The sequence below is a fragment of the Numenius arquata genome, chromosome 7 (genome assembly GCF_964106895.1).
Source record: "Numenius arquata chromosome 7, bNumArq3.hap1.1, whole genome shotgun sequence".
Lineage (NCBI taxonomy): Eukaryota > Metazoa > Chordata > Aves > Charadriiformes > Scolopacidae > Numenius > Numenius arquata.
Genome location: NC_133582.1, coordinates 6,255,919 through 6,273,643, shown reverse-complemented (window position 1 = coordinate 6,273,643; position 17,725 = coordinate 6,255,919). Strand labels below are relative to the sequence as shown.

At 38.1% G+C, this 17,725-nt stretch overlaps 1 protein-coding gene across 2 annotated transcripts in view; it reads left to right on the top strand.

The window, feature by feature from the left end:
• RNGTT (RNA guanylyltransferase and 5'-phosphatase) overlaps positions 1-17,725 on the top strand; it is a 174,316-nt gene that overhangs the window by 40,567 nt on the left and 116,024 nt on the right. For both annotated transcript variants that reach the window (XM_074150422.1, XM_074150423.1), the window contains exons 9-10: positions 1,526-1,661; positions 8,804-8,875. In XM_074150422.1, coding sequence (XP_074006523.1) covers positions 1,526-1,661; positions 8,804-8,875 — 208 coding nt within the window. The remainder of the gene's footprint in view (positions 1-1,525; positions 1,662-8,803; positions 8,876-17,725) is intronic.

Below are 17,725 nucleotides of genomic sequence, written 5' to 3'. Positions count from 1 at the left end.
CATGTGGAGAAATGCTAGTTGAGCTGATCTATAGTGAATTATGATTATGGTCATAATATTGGAGGAAAGTATTTATTTAAGCTGTAGGGACGGTGCTGTGCTCCCGTAGTCAGATCTACTGGTTTCTGGAGGCAGGATCTGTGCAGACAACAGCTACCTCTGCTGCCCCTGCGGAGCATTTGCCTGCGGGGTTTCTGGGGGATGCTTGCTGCTGGGTTTTGACAGCAGAGATCCGGTGGGCATTACTTGTAAAAGCCATGGTGATTTTTAGAAAAGACTACTCATAGCTTGTTATTTCTTCACAACTAAGACTTTCCAAGGAGAAATGGATGAATTATGAAAAGTACTGTTTCCCACCCTCCATCCCCCATATATCCAAAAACTTATACAAGCATGAGAAGTTCTTTGCCGAATGAATCTTCAAAATACGCTTGCTTTCTTTCAAAATATTCTGGTGTGGATGGTCAAACTCCTATAATCTTTTAATTTTAATCAAGTGTTTCCCTATTCTGTGTTGTCAAAGAAGCTGTGCTGCCATCCAAATGGGTAGTTGCTCTGGGAAGATTTGTGTCCCTTCGCTATTTATATCAGAGGCTATTCAAGAACATTAAACCTTGTGAACTTTTAGAACCGTTGAACTATCTTGACAGTTGGTGGTGCTCCTGTTTTCTTCTCTTCTGGGGTTTCTGTGATTTCGACTTTTCTCAGTCGAACTGTAATAACAATTGTTCTTCTGGCGCGTGTGTGCAAAGTGAAATGAAAGGATCAACGAAATAAAGCTCAGCTTAGAGTCATGCTCTCAGTTTTTGGGGCAGACCACCAACACGGTTAGTTATGGCATGATCAGGCATAAGTTCAATTACGGCAGCTCAAGTAGTAATTAGTAAAGCTGACATAACTCAGGTTTGACTGAGACAGCGAACTTGGACTTACTTCTGAGTCTTCATGTTATCTTTGTCTCTCGTACGCTTATTTTTTGCGCTGCTGCTACGCCATGGTGTTCCCTGTCTGATCATTCAGTCACATCTTGGTAACTATATTGTCCTCTTCACTGGCCTTACTAAGTACAGTCACATCTTGAAGGTTGCAAAAAGGCACTTTTGTGATCTTTCTTGCTTTGCCAGCCTTCTGCATCCCACAATTTCTATCTTCCTTTACCATACCAGAGTCGAAGATCTTTTAGCTGAATCTAACTGAATTAGCCTCATGTATTTCTTACAGCATTAAAACCTCTGTTATTTTTAATAGATTTTCAGGCGTTATTTTATCTGGACACAGCAATATACTTATATATTTTCTGAACTTGTATTTTTGAAGTATTTTCTTTGTGATAATTGCATTGAACTAAATTGTCTGTTTTCCTGAAGAAATAGGTTTAAACTTTTAACTGTAAAAAAATCCTTCTAACGTGCTTTTTTTTATAACATCTGTCATGATTGCTTTTTTTAGCACTTAATATAAATCAAAACAGTAGAGATTTAGAGGATATACCTCTAAGAATAACATCTTAACATTGCCTTTGCAGGTACATGATGCTGATTGATGGCAAGAATGAAGTTTATATGATTGATAGAGACAATTCGATTTTTCACGTATCTAATCTGGAATTTCCGTTTCGTAAAGATCTTCGCACACATCTAACAAACACTCTTCTGGATGGGGTAAGGACCATGCTGTGTAATTATTGTAACAATTTCAGTGCCGTTTTGCTTTCGTTCAGAAACGGGGCCAAGATTTTAGGCCTGGATCACTGAATCATGGGATTTCAGGTGTAATATAGATGCAGTCACTGGCTGAATGTGGGAATCTCACTTCATAAGTCATTTCTTATCTACAGAATAGCAATGATGACTACTCTGGGGGGAGCTGTTTGTCTTTGAAATAAATCAAGGTATTGAGATGACATTCTCTGAATATGAGAAAATGCTTGAAGAGAATCTAAAGAAATAAATGCAGAACCTCATCTCTTGCAGCTTTATATTTTGATACAATAAACGTGGTCAATTTAATCCAGCTAATGTAAATATTCCTAAAAACGAATAAAATTTCCATCATATTTTGATAGTCTTTTGTGAATTGATGTCTTTGTGTCTGTCACCTTTATTTTCAGCTCATCTGAATTATTGACTGTGATTTAGAGATGGTTTAGTTACGTTTGTTTAAGACTAAAACATTTCTAAGTCATCATGCTAATTTAAGTTATGTAAACTTGCTAACGAACTTTGTAAGCTAGTTGTGACACAAGCTGTAAAACATCTGTATTTGTTGTTTGAAGACTGGCCTGGAGTATTCTTGGTAAACATTTCAGAATGGTAGCCTCAAGAAGAGATTACTCCTTTCTTTGATCTCCCTGTTTTAGATGAGCAAAGGAACTTCATTAGCTCTTATCCTATATACCTGTCAATGTAGATGAACGCAGTTGCCTGTCACGTTGCATGGAGGATCACGACATTGCTGTCACTCTTCCTCGCTGAAGTGCTGGATATCTGAGATGATCTTCCATGTTGGTCTTCTGAAGCCTGATGCACCTTTCAGATACGGGAGATCATATTGTCATTGTTAACTTTCTTTCCTTTCTCAGGCCTTTGTTGTCAATATCCCTCTTGAAGTGTCACTTCTGTGAACAATCTGTCTTACTGAACACAAATTTACATGTGAAGCATGTATAAATCGAATCCGTGAGGATAATTATTGCACAGAACAATGTACTGTCTCAGGGACAGGGGAGGAGATAATGGAATATTTTCCACCACCTCTACTTCACTGAAAAATTGAGAGTGTAATGCAAGAAATGCCGTGCTGTCAGCTCAAAAGTCGTTGCGCAAGCTGTCATGTCTGGTAGGAGCCTCTTCAGCCAGGCAGCTTCCTAATGACATACATAATAGTATTCTTAATGATGTACATTAAGTTCCATACTGTTGAGATTAAAAGCCTGGTACTATTTTTTTTTTTTTTCCCCCCTGCTCTTTCTGAGGTTCTTGAGAAAGTAATGGTCCGTATGGTGCAATCCTAGGTGTTCTTCAAGCAAACTGCTGCTCTTTTTTTTTGAGGGTCAAAGCAGATGATTTAGTCAGGGTGGCTAACGTGTACCTGGTGGAAGACAGGGACGCCCATACATTGAGACATGTGCATAAGTGTGGCTGTGGGGCGTGGGAGAGGGGCTCTGAGCTGGTGCGTTGTGTTTCCCAGATTTATAGATTAGTTTCTTAAGAATAAATGAAGTTCTCTCAGTTACCCAGGACATGAACTATAACTTCACTTTAATTTGTTGTTTTGTAAAAGCTTGACTGTTACAGTGGATTTCAGTATTTCACCATATTGGCATAAATTAGTCTTATTGTGATTCCCCTACCCCTAGTTTTTCATGAAGTAGAAAGCAAAATGACATTAAATGAACAAGTATTGGTCGAATGAAGTACCTTGAGATTAAAAAAAAAACCTTTCAATGGATAAATACTTTCCATAGTACAGATTTCTAAATTTATTTAAGTATGGTCACTTAAAAAAAAAAAAAAAAGGCAAGCTGTTGATGGAATATTTTTCTTTTCAATTGAAGTTCCTTTCAACAGGTTTGAGAATGAAATTTGCCTATTATTTGAAGCATCAGAACAGCTTAACTTTGCAATTGAATATTTGTTTAATGTTGGTGCCAAGTGATAATTTCCATGACTGTTCCTTTACTCTGGATATAAGCGTGATTCCTTTCTTTTTTTTTTAATCCCTAGGAAGAAAAATTTGGCTTTTTTGTATTAACATATTTTGCTAATTAGTGCTGAAGGGCTGTTGAAGGTAATTCCTTAATTACAGGTTGAAGTAGTTCATACTTTCTACCCTTGAAGTAGCTTTCTCTCTCTGAGAATTAACGTATAGAACGAGGTGGCTCAATTTGCATTGCTTTACAGTAATCTTAAAAACTATGAGAAAGAAGGAAAGACAAAACAGAGATATCTGATACCGTGCAGCAAAACAACTTCTTGGGTTAAGAATACAAAAGATTAGGTAATTTCCCCTAACTTTATTTAGAATGACAGCATATATAAAACTTTCATAAAGGCAATTTCCATTCATTCAGTGATCTATTAACTTGCTGTAAGGCTTCTGGTGTAAGCCTTTCATGTGGTTGTCTTTGAGAATTTCATATGCATTTAGGGTTCACTTCCGGCTGAAATTACTTGCCAACAGTTCTTCCTGTGACCAGCTGGGTCATGAAAGATCTCCTGCAATAATACCCTTGTGCTCATCTCCAGCTCTTCAGTTGTGGTTGTTCTCCTGGCATGGAAGGAAGTTTTCTGCAAAGCTCATTACAGCCAATTTGAATATTACCTACAGGTGACAAGTATAATATGAAGTATTCCTTTAAGAAGCCAAATGTACTGCTATCTGAATGAATGCATAGGTTTTTGTTCAAGTGTTTGGGCTGTTGTGCAAGAAAACTTATTAGTTATTTTCAGGAACTTTCTTGGCATTCTGCTTAGTTTTGGAACAGCTGAGCAGATAGTGCAGAGGCATTCTTAGGCTTGGAATACTTCTTACAATTTTAATACAATTTTATATATATTTTATTTATATATAAAATATTGGTCACACTTGAAGACTTAGGATGGCCAAGGACTCCAAAAGTGACGAGCGAGATTGAGATTGATTTATAGTTTTGTATCAGTACAGACCTCACTTATTTGTGAGCTCTCTCAGAAATGGCATAACTTTTTTGAGTTTGCAAAGGCTGACACTTGGTGCAAAATCGATCTAAAAAAACCCAATAACTCTTTTTCATTCCTGAAAGATAGCAGTGGCTAGAATTGTGTTGAAGGTAAACGGACAAGGGAAAGGCAAGGCACGGCACGGGAGGAATAGGAACAAATAGATGTGTGATTAGGTCTGATTCCATACTTTGTCTCAGCAAAAAATACATTCTGCAAGTGGCTGGTAAAATGAGATCCTTTGCTTTGTAATTAAATTTTGGATTATTTTAAGTCCAAGTTGCTTGCTAGATACATGATTTAAGGAAAGAAAAAGTCCATGAGCGCTGTTCTTTTGGTATTTGTCCAGTTAAAAGCTCCTAGCGCAGTTGCTGTTTCTAATATGCTGTAAGACTGGTGCTCTGCAGCACCAGAAGATTAAGAAAAGGAGATTAATATCAGCACAGTTTTGCCAGATTACATCGAAGAAACTGGCCACTGGACCTTGTTCTGCAAGCCCACAGGCTAAGATAATACCTAAACTAGCAGCTAATGGACCAGTGGTAAAGATCATACTTACTAGCAGCGGTAATTTTAAAACACACTGTGGTGGCTGTAAATCTACATGGGGTCTATAAAGGGAAAGCAAAGGTGCAGGTGCATCTTGAGGATACTTTTGTGTTCTATTATCATGTCATGAGAGTGGGTTTGGGTTTAAGTTTTTAGTTATCTAAAAACTGGCTTAAATGCAGCCTTATAGTATCAGCTTATTACTCAGATGGGAATGAGTGAGTTCGGATGTGACCAGTTTCTCAAATACTACCTTTTCCCCCCAGTCTATGAACTTGCCTTTGAGGTTTACTCCCTGAGTCATTTTTCAATTCTCATAATTTCAAGGAAGATTCTGAAATCAGGCCGTTAAATAATGATGTGTTAGAGTATTTCTAATCCGAATCATTCGTATGATCACTTTACAGCTTTTGCCTTGTGACAGTTCTATTGGCGTAACTAATGGAGCAGTGAATGTTGTTGTCATGATGGAGATGAGCAGCGCAGGAATTTGTCATCTCTGCTGCTAAGGCATATTGTGCCATTGTTTATTTGCTCCGGTGGCTGAGATTTCAGTCAGGATGTGAAAAGGGAACAAGAGGCTGGGGAGGAAGAAAAGAAGCGAGGATGTGAGGAAAGATTTTATCAGTAATGGACTCAAAAAGGTTTATACATGTCTGAAGTACAGAAAAAGTTTCATTATAAAATTCATATTGTGTTAAAACTGAGCATTCTAGAGAAGGTTTAAAAAAAATCATTCTTGGTCCTCTTGGCTGTATTTTATAATTCTTCTTAAACTGAATATCCAGAGATTCGGATTTTGAAAATTAGGTGTAAAATCTTGTAATACCAGCCCTGAAATGTTTTCAGGGGTTTGCATTCAAATGCTCCCTTTGCATCAAAGCTGAGGCTCTGAATATGCATGCTGAGGAAATGAGTCCTTAAACCTTAAATATATGTTCAGTTAAATTAATTTTAAAAAATTGTTTCACCTGCTAATGTTGTTGAAACTGTAAAGAAATATGGTAGCATTCTTTTGTTTCAGTTTTACTTTGTTATTCAATTCACCTGATTCCTATCAGGAATTCTGGGTGGGGTTTTTTGCCCTTTTCTTTTTTCTTTCTTTTTTTTTTTTTTCTTTGCATTATATCTTTACACAGTCTTCCAAGTTTGAACATCATGCCTTCTGCCTTCTTTCTCTCTTACCTACTCCATCTGTTCTGGCAGTTAGTTATAAAATTTATCGTCAAAGAAGGCATTGCAGCGTTGCATCTGCTGTTCCTTTGATAGCTCACCCGTGTCTTACCTAAATTATGGAGAGGAACAGAACACCATCTTGTTACATCACTTATATGTCGACTTTTTGCAAATGTTTTTTGACAGTACCTGTAACTAAATGATTTTTTTAGAGTTAGGAATAAGAAATTGTAATGTTACAAAAGAATATTTTTTCACTCATGGAATTGATTTTTTAATTATTTTTTTTTAATGGTGTGGCAAGATGTGTAAGGTCACTTCAGGAAGTCATTCACACCACCTGCGAATGCTGCCTTTCGCTGTGAAAGCCCAGTCTCCATCTCAGTGTTGTGTTCTCAAGAGATGAGATTCCAAAATATTACAGAATCACAGAATCCTCATGGTTGGAAGGGACCTTTGAGATCGAGTCCAACCATACACACACACACACATACACACACACACAAACGAACAAAAAACGCCCCCAACAAACACCAAAAAAACCACAAAACAAAACACCCAACCCAACAATCTCGGGCACTAGAGCATGCCCTGAAGTGCCACGTCTACACGTTTCTGAAATACCTCCAGGGATGGCGACTCCACCACCTCCCTGGGCAGGCTGTTCCAGTGCCTGACCACTCTCTCAGTAAAGTCATTCTTCCTAATATCTAATCTAATCCTCCCCTGCCGCAACTTCAGACCATTTCCTCTGGTCCTGTCATTATTCCCTTGGGAGAAGAGGCCAACACCCACCTCTCTACACCCTCCTTTCAGGTAGTTGTAGAGGGCAATGAGGTCTCCCCTCAGCCTCCTCTTCTCCAAACTAAACATGCCCAGTTCCCTCAGCCTCTCCTCATATGACTTGTTCTCTAGACCCTGATTAAGTGGGCAACTTACAGTTCCCGATGGCTTTTGAGAACAACAGGTTCACGTCTTCTAGTTTAGTTTTAAATGCTTCAAGCTTTTTGTTTGCTTTTAAAGAATCCTGTGTTTTTACAACTGCTTGCTTATTTTTCAAAGCCCAATGTGGTTAAATACTCGGTAAGATTCAAGAAGCTTGGTATGTGCACAGACGGAAAATCAATCTTACATTGAGACTCTTGTTTGGGTTTACTTTGTAGAAGTTATGGATTCTAAGAGAAGTTAAAAAGTTGTAAAACGTAAAAATGCTACTGACCTGGCAAGAAACAAACTAAACAAAATAATTTAAGTTGACGTAAGGTTCTCTTTTGGAATAATTCTTGAGCTCACAATTCTGTTTTCGTAATGTTATAGGGAAATATTTTTACCATTTCCAATTGTTTTATCTTGTATGGGTGAATTTGGAATTTCAATTTGATACTGGCAGCAAAAAATCCTTAGCTGACACAACTAACTTTTAGCTTTAACTTCTTTTAGGGAGAAGATTGATTGCATTTAGAGAAGTGAATATTTCAAAGCTGTCTCTGAAAAAGATCTAGCGATTGGCTATTGTTACAATTTTCAGTCATGAATAATTTATATGAAACTAAATATTTTTAATTATTTTATCAAACTAATAGACTATGTCTAATTCATATCATAGGAAACCCGAGTTACAGATATAAGTACCCGCATGTTTTATATATATATGTGTGTATATATATATATATATATATATATATTTCTGTATGTAACACTAAGTTCAGGAAACACTTTAGTGTTTGGATGTTGATTGTTAATAGTCTTTCTTCTAGCTGGCAAGATGATTTTTAAGATGATTTACCAGTTTATATATTGAAAGTTGACTGATTTCATGTGATACAGATAGCATCTGTGGTATTTCCATTTGAGGAAACCCTACTGTTTAGTCACAATGCAACGTTCAAGCAAATTGCAGTTGTCAGTGCTGCCTCCTAGGACGCTGTTAACATGAAAAGATTCAACCTGAGCATAGAAAATGGATGTTAATGCTTGTTCTTTACTTCCTTGCTGTTGTAATTCTTATTGTAGGCAAGATTTCCAAAAGTGCTTGGTTGACTTAGGATCGCAGTTCTTACTACGGTTTCTAAAAGCTCATTATTCACTCAAGAAACGTAGTGATTTTGAAAGCTGCGGGGAAACTGATGTATAAATGTTGCAGATCAGAATGTGGAGCCTTAGTACAGCTTCCTGGCTTCTTACTGAATGCTTCAGGAGAGATTTAAGACCATAATAATAATTTTATAATCTTGTCCTATTGTAAAATCTTTCTGATAATAAAGATGTGGCCAGTGTTTGATTGCATCCCGCTTGCAGGTACATGCACTAAATATAAAAGTGTTGACATTCTTCTGTATTCGTGAAATAAATCTAAATGTTATCTCTTTTCTTTTAAGGAGATGATCATCGACAAGGTTAATGGACAGGTTGTCCCTCGGTACTTGATATATGACATTATTAAGTTTAATGTAAGTACTTCCGGATTTATTGCTTTTATCATTAGTTATTGATTCTCATTTCTATTTTAATCTTATTTGTCTAAGTAAGAGCTTCAGAGTAAATTTGAACACCAAAAGTGTGTGGGTATTTTGTAGCTTGATAACAAGCAATGCATCAGAATTAAGATTGAAAACGGCCTTATAATAGATGTGGATTTATTTCTACCTGCTCAAGAAAAGATGGCGGTTTGAAACAGTCTGGTAAACACTGTTGGAAGATTTCCCATTTCTAGAGCATGTTTGAACTATTTAGGCAGTGAAATCAAGAGGGGACGGAGAAGTTGGCCTGTAAGTCGTGTCTTTGTTACCAGAGCCATCCCAGTGCTCCTTGTTAGGCTGCTCCATTACCTCCTTCTCAAATTTCTCTTTGAAACCAGGCAACTGGTCCTCCGTAAAGTCCTCAACAGCAAGCTCTCCTCTTTTCACTGACTGTAGGCCAAATATGTAATAAAGAAATATATCGTAGCAGTCGTGGAAAAGGAGAAGGCTTTGTTGACAACCACAGTTAAAGTCTTCGTGGTCACAAGAAAAAGAGAAACTTTTTTTCTTGAAAGCAGCTCTCAAATATGGTAAAGGTTTGAACGTCACCATGTTATATATGTATGTTATCTTCTATAGATTTTATTTTTTATTTCTTGGGTTTTCCTCCAAAAGGTCGTGATATATGTGGAATTTGAAGTTAGCCAGGGGTCTTACGGCAGGGTGTCCTACTGGAGCTTATTTGAAGAACTAACCTTGACAACATGTTCTACTTGTTAACTCTTATGATGAAATAAATTTTCTAATGATTTCTCTGTTATGTCTAAGGAAGAGAAAATGTCCTTCAGGAAGGATCATTTTAACCTTGTATGTCTTTTTAAAACAATTCTTAAAATAATTTTGTGAAAACAAAAAGCATGTACTGGTTTTGGTTGGGACAGAGTGATCTTGATGATCTTTTCTTTAACCTTTTCTGAAGAGCAGGTGTTAGTTTCCTGGATCCCTCCTGTGGTTAGGACTTTTCAGTAAGCAAAAATTCCTTATAGACTTCTGAAAAATAGTCTTCTAAAACCACACCTGGGTTCTCATTTTTCCTTTACATTTTCTTACTTGTTCCTCCACCTGCGATTCAACGTTTGTTTACCTTCATGTCTTTCCTTATCTCTTCTCTCATTTTGTGTCTAACCTGCCATTCAAGTGTACAGTCTCTTTTTTCCCCCCAGTTTGGGATATTCATATGCTGTGTTAGTAAAATAACGCTTTCCAAAAGTTATAATTATTTTGATGAAAAATTTTTTTGGGGTGGAAGGGGTAGAAACTCATTGTACCAAATACTTAACATGAAGAACCCCATTTGGCAAACAAGAAAATTCATAAAAGGATTTCCAGAGGATTGTTAAAGTTTGGGAAGAGTCTGCTTTTGAACAGGGCTGTAAATGCATTAGAGCTTGTTTGGGGTTTGGTTTTTTTTTTGTTTGTTTATGTTTTAAATGCACTGGGAATGAGAGAGAGGAGTTAGTTACTACGTAATACTATTTTAATGTCAAGGACAAATTAAGATAATGTTATCAGTATGAGTACATGCAGGGCTTCAGCTGCAAGAAGTCATTAGCAACAGTCCTACTGCAAAGATTAAAAATCACAGTGGTTTTTAGGTTAATTTTAGAAGCTTAATTACAAAAATGGGCACCCGAGGATGTTTGGCTTGGCAAGAAGTGATCAACAGAATTTTATCACCAAGAGAGGTAAATGTATTGAAAACTTGTGTAACTGGCAAGAAAGGATAAGCTGCTTTTTAGTTGCATAAGTTAGATTTGTGTAAATTTTCCTTGCAGAGCTTCAAATCAAATAATTACACAAACCATCAGTCCTGTTGAAAAACAGAACATTCTCCCATCCCCCCAAAACAAATAATCCCCCCACTCCCAAAAAATACCCCAAACAACTTGACAGACAGCTACGGGAGGTGCTCTGGAATTCAACATCGCCCCTGTTGATCTTGAAAGTAGTTGTGTCTTCTGAAGGTGAAGGGTGGAGTTACTGTACTCACTGTCCATCGGGTGAGTTACAACATTTCCAGCATGTCCCTTGTCCCCTGTCTCGCCCTCCACAGTGGCTCAGTGTGCTCTGCTGTTAGAGACGTGACATTGCAGCTGGGGACATGCGGATACAAAGCCCGTATATGAACACCTGTGCCCAGGCAAACCTCATTTTTTAGTCAGGTCTAGGGAACTAGAGATATTTTCAGCTGACTTCATTCTCAAATGCTCAACCTGCTTTGCTTGTGCAGCGTCCATCCCATTCTAACTGAACATTACAAAGTTTTCTGACTTTGTTGGAATATTCCTTCTGAAATAGTGATAAGATGAGGGACAATGGCTTTAAGCTGAAAGAGAGAAGATTTACGTTAGATATCAGGAAGAAATTCTTTACTGTGGGGGTGGTGAGACACTGGAACAGGTTGCCCAGAGAAGCTGTGGATGCCCCATCCCTGGAAGTGTTCAAGACCAGGCTGGATGGGGCTTTGAGCAACCTGCTCTAGTGGGAGATGTCCTTGCCCATGGCAGGGGGGTTGGAACTAGATCGTCTTTAAGGTCCCTTCCAACTCGAACCGTTCTATGATTCTATGAAATACTGCATTCACAAATTCCCCATTGAGTCCCAAAGACTTATGTGCACTGTTAATACTGCTGAGAATTTGTGTGTTAGGATGACCAGCACTAACGCAAAAATACAGAAGCTAGTACTAAAATAAGGTAATATATACTTTTTCAGAACACACCATGTATTTATAGTAAGATATATGTCAACTTGTGCCTCTCACGATGACTGTAAATAGTACGGTGAAAGCTGTTAACATATATACAGAAAAATCATGGAATTTAATTTTAAATCACAGCAAAGTAATGTCATAATAATTAAAAATGTCCATATGTCATTTACCACAATATCACTTTGAACTATTCTCAGTGTATTTCTGAGAATTCATAATTCATAAATTCTGAGAATTTCATAACTCATTCTGTGATTTGGCCAGCATTATTGTCGTGCTTCAAAACTGCAGTGTACTCCATTCTTGTATTTATTTATAGTTCTTCATTATCTTGGTTTTAGGGGGTTAAAATTTGTGTTTGGAAGTGTAGCAATTGAGACAGGGTGACCTTATGTCTGTTCTATGCCATATTTCTCTGGCTTTTAACAAGGGGACATGCAGGACTGAAGACGGATACCTAAATGAAGCCCAAAAAGCTTATCCTGGCTTCTCTGTGTCTAGGTTAACTAAATCCCATGACTGTTGCCTTTTATGAGCAGAAATTGTGAGAGCACGTTTACTCTTAAAGCTGTATGCTTAAATTTTCAGCCTAAAAACCAAAAGATCCCAAACTATAAATAGTTGTGTTCAATTTGTCCCTGGCATCTCTGGCATTTAAAAAGTTAAGTGTTTTAGAGACCAATGTCAATTTGAGATTTAAGAGGAGCAGCAGTCTGCTTGTAACACATCAGCTGGGAGTAAAAGTAACGGTTTTCATTTTATGTACAATGCTATGATTTTGGGAGAACATCATGGAATCATGGAGCTGAGTGTCTCAGCACATCATGGGTTCTTTCTTCAGACTTAGTCAGGATTTCACCTGAACATGAACCAGGGGAGGTAAGGAAGTCTCCTTAAACAAGGGTGATGTGTTCATCAGGAGAGAATGGTAACACAAACTTGACAGTAAGTAGAGGCTATAGAAACAAATGAAAGAATCATAGAATGGTTAGAGTTGGAAGCGACCTTAAAGATCATCAAGTTCCAACCCCCTGCCATGGACAGGGACACCTCCCACCAGACCAGGTTGCTCAAAGCCCCATTCAGCCTGGTCCCGAACACCTCCAGGGATGGGGCAGCCACAGCTGCTGTGGGCAAAATAATAAGAAAATAATAAGGGAGAAAAATGAGAGAAAGTGAGTGGGCAAAGACCTGCCTTTTACAAATTTTGATCCGCATTGTTATCAGTGAGGCTTATTGTTACTTAGCTTTTCAATTTTGCTGTGCTATATCAGGAATAAACTACAACAGCCTTCTCAAAAGAACCAAAGGAAACTTAGAGAATAGACTGATTGAAATATGTAGTGTGTATTTGGCTCTAGATGTCTACACTGCAAAAGTCTTAGGAGGAATGGAAAATAAAAATTGAGTTTCAGTGATTTGGGAGAGACTGGAGTTCTTAGGGAAAGCATGGAAATAACCTATCTTGGCTCTCTCTTTCCATGATAAATTTTGTATTGAATTCTGATGCTTATTCCTTATAACTGCTGCAAAAGTCAGTCTTCAGGGTTGTTGATGGAACCCTTTGACTTTATTTCTTTTTTAATCACTGTTTCTGTGACAGCTCGTTTCTAGAAGCTGGTGGTAACACATCCCATTGTGTTACAAGAGCTGCCTGTGTCAGGAAAAACAAATGATTCTTTGGGAGATTAAGAAAGATCATTTTTGTTGTCATCTTCAGACTGAATCATGATGCTGGTTATTACTAATAGCAACTCAAAATCTGACATAGCTGTGTCACTGCTTTCATCCCACATGCTAAAATCAAATGCATAGAAGGGAAGTTATATGCTAGAGAAATAAGCCCGCCTTTCAACCTCAACTCTTTGAGGAATCCCAGAGCAATCCCTGCTTTTTCTTTTCTGCTTTGCTTGGTTCTTTCTATAACGAGCAACTCAGAGTATGTAAAATCAACTCTCAAAGCCCGTCTGAGAGACTGCAAACACCTATTCTAATAAATAAAACTTTGCAAGGTGTGGGGTCCTGCTGCTAAAACTTTGTCCTCTTTTTAAGTGGTTAAAATGGTCCCTGGCACAGTTTTGGCCCTGGCTGGCTACAGTGCTCTTGAGCAATTCTCAAGAACAGTTTGACATTGCTCAGGGACCATTTTCAGCAGGCGTTCTGAGATGTCGTCATCCTCCTTTGGAGAACAAGAGTGTGAATGTGGTCACACAGCTGGTGGCCTCAGGGGTAGAGATGAGGCCTTTGCTGTGTTGGTTGACGAGTGTAGATGTACCCAGAGCGTCTTGTAGTTCACGGACTTGGGGCTCTCCTCTCTGAAGTTCAGAAAGTGCTGTTCTGTGAATTGCCAGGTATTCTGATATTAATATGCCTTTAGGGTCTTAGGGCAGAAGAAAAGAAGGCTCCTTATATTGAAAAGAAGAGAGGAAATAAGGTGGAATAAAAAATAGTAATATATCATGACATACAGAAGAATTCTGTTACAGGGAGTAAAGGAAGATCCAAGAAGTGTCAAAACCAGTATGCCACTTCTGCTTATCTATGGAGATGGCGTCACCAATATGGGACAGATGTCATTATCCTGTCAAGTTGTGTTTGGCATGTGAAATGTCTCTAGAAGTAGAAATCAATTGTAACACAGTTTTTCTTTTCTTACAAACTAAATGGGTGGGTTTTTTTCTAAGAAGAATCTTTTTCTCATTGAAAAATGAGAAATTATTCACTTGCTTCCATTATTTCAACATATCTGTATTTATTTCATAGAATCGTGGAATCATAGAGTATCAGGTTGGAAGGGACCTCAAGGATCATCTAGTCCAACCTTTCTTGGTGAAAGCACAGTCTAGACAAGATAGCCCAGAATTGATGTCTGCCGGGTCTCTTAATGCCCTCGGATGGATATTTTCAAGGCCCATTGATTTGTAGGGGTCAAGCTCCTGTAATAGTTGGCTTTTAAAATTCTATCTGAGGGTTTTTTTTGTCCACATTTATGTCACTGGTTGCATGTGTGCTCTGCACACGAGATCTGGATTTTTCATATTCCTCTGAACATAAAAGGCTAATTCTTTACAGAGTTTAGTCTTAATGAGTACAGAGCTAAATCCCTGCGATGCCTGTTACTTTGTGGCTTCCTGATTTGTGTCTGTGTGTAGCTGAGTTCATTATTATAATAACTGTAACAGTATGGCATTACCTCTTTTACCTGAATAGTGAATAAAAGGTTCAAATTTGGTGGGTAATTCTAGTCTAACAGAGGAAGCTGTCAATAGGATAATTAGCAGTCCCAGAAGCAAATACAAGTAAATCCAAATCCTTGTTCATCAGACACAATCCACAAAAACATGTCTTCATTTTCCAATCATGTTTGAGACAGCTCTTCCTGAGAAACCTTGTTTTGAGAAGCTTTCTCTTAGATTCATTAGCTGCATGTAGATGTGCAGACACTAAATTTAAGCAACTATTCTTTTCCATAGTTAAGTAATAAAAAGCAACACTGGCATAATGTAGGGTCTAATTAATGCATTCTTAGCAAAGATGCTGAAATGAATAGTGCTTTCCTTTTCCTTTCTAACCCCAGCCTTTAAATTTTTAAACTCTAGCCAAGTTTTCATGAGACCAGATTGCAATGGTAAGAATAGAAGAGAGAGAATTTTGATTAAATTTCCTAATACTCTGTGCATTAAATTAAGTCAAGATCAAGATTTCTTTGGTTGTCATTATGCGTAACAATGCTGTAGCTATTAGATAAAATTTGTCATGGTAAACAGATCTGCTGGTCATAAATCCTGCCCACAGCCAATGTGCTCATTGAATTCATGCATGAAATTTTTTTGTTTTAAATCCCTGTAAAATATTACCGCGTCTGACTTTCCCATTACAAACCACATTTTAAAGTGATGTAAAGCTCACAGTACATGCTGTCTCTCATTTATTAGCCTGTTAACCTTATCTTAAAAATGTACCGTGAAAATTTCGAGGGCACAATCCAGAGATTGCAAGCGTTTAATTGCATCTTTTCTGTTTACAAACGCCTCTGGCTGCCAGTGACCCTTCCACTCTTAATTCTGAGATTTCTCAAAAGGTAGCACCTCAAAATACAGATTTAAATGCTTTTGTTACTAATTGGGGAATGTAGCGATGGGATGAGGTGTAACAGATTTAAACTGAAAGAGGGGAGGTTTAGATTAGATATTAGGAAGAAATTCTTTCCTGTGAGGGTGGTGAGACACTGGAACAGGTTGCCCAGAGAAGCTGTGGATGCCCCATCCCTGGAGGTGTCCAAGGCCAGGCTGGATGGGGCTTTGAGCAACCCGGTCTGGTGGGAGGTGTCCCTGCCCATGGCAGGAGGGTTGGAACTAGATCATCTTTAAGGTCCCTTCCAACCTGAACCATTCTATGATTCTAATAGTGCCCAGGGAAATGAGGATGTGGTGCATGTATTTACTCTTACATCCTTTCTATTCCTCCTTGATGAGACATAGCTAATAAGCGCCCAAATGTTTGTAACAGTGCTCTTACTGTGTGTTATGTTCTCAAAATCTGTATATATAACTTCATTCTATCATGGTTAAGAGGTGTCGAGTACATGAAATACAGAACATCTACTCACTTGTTTCTGGCTTTGCTTTCTGGTGTTGCACTGGGAGAGATGCATTGAGATTGCTTGTAGCTGTGCTGCTCTGACACCTTAATTCCAGAGCCTCTCCGCTGTTCCCACGTCTCTTGTTTGAGTTTGTGGGGTTACACAGCTGATAGAGTTGCTGCTTCCTCCTCCTCCTCCCATTTATATAATGCAGGTTACTGAGAGCAGGAACAACTTGGCCCGGTAGTATGTGTTGGTGTTCTTCAGGCTGTATGAATAGAGTAGCATTACAGATTTGGGAGGGAACAAATGGTGGGCAGGAGAGCTTAGGGAGTGGTGTGGCGGAAGCTTTTGGGTCTGCGGAGATGGATGGACAGAAACGCATCTTAGACTTTGAAAAAGACAACTGGCTTTCCTGCCTTATTTCCTTTCCCTCTTGATCATCTTTTATTCAGCATTGAAAACCTGACGTATATCTGAGCAGCAAAATTTGCAAATCTCCTTACCTATTTTGTAAAATTCCAAGGAGATAATTTGTGTTTTCTTCTCTGTTGCTCCTTGTGCTTGAGTAAAGGGCATATGCAACTGAAAAGTAGCTTTCTTCTGCATTTTTGCATCTCTCTTTTCAAAACTCTCTTTTGCTGTGATGCCTACAAAAAGTAAATTATTGCTGAAGAGTGATAACTAGTACATACTGACCAGGATATCATATTTCATGTTCTTAATTTTATGGGGTTTTTTACCTAATAAGCAGCTTGTTGTTGGGGAGCATTCTTTTGCATTGTAGTTAGTTTGAAGGTTGACTGTTTTACTTGCCGGTTGTGAAAAATACATCTGATTTCTTCCTTTCCCTTGCATCTTTCAGTTAGATCCTCCTTTCCCCAGCCCAGGGGGCACTGTGGATCGTAGTGAAGGTCGTTTGTTTTCCACGTTTGCCAAAATAAAGAATCCTTAATGGAATATTATATAAATGCGAAGGCAGTGTATTAACTTTTGTCGTGTCTTGTTTTATTCCCCATAGGTAAGTGTTTCCATACCTTGACGTGAAGCATGTCTCACAAGAACCTTTTTGAATGGCAGATTATCGCTAGTGTAATTGTCAGGGGAAGAGGCACAAAGTATTGCTCCTGGGAGAGAGATACGGGGACGAGTAGTTCTCCAAGAGCAGCTTTAGAAGTTGCCATGATAATAAATCATTTTTTTTGTTCTTAGAAGGTCTTTTTAAAAAGTTTTTCTCAGTATTTTTATTAAACAGTTTTCCACCTCTCACATTTTTAGCCTTAAAAAACATCACTTTTTATTTGCAATATTTGTTTATCTTCTTGTTGTGCTAGGAGCTGTAACATATAATTAAATAGAAAAACTGTATCCCTCAGTTTTTAACAGTCATTCTCATAGGAACTGCCAAGTGAAGTTAAACCCAACTTCTGTCTCAGGCAAGTACTCAGCTCTGGCAGTGATCACAACTGAAGTGGAAGGTGTGAAA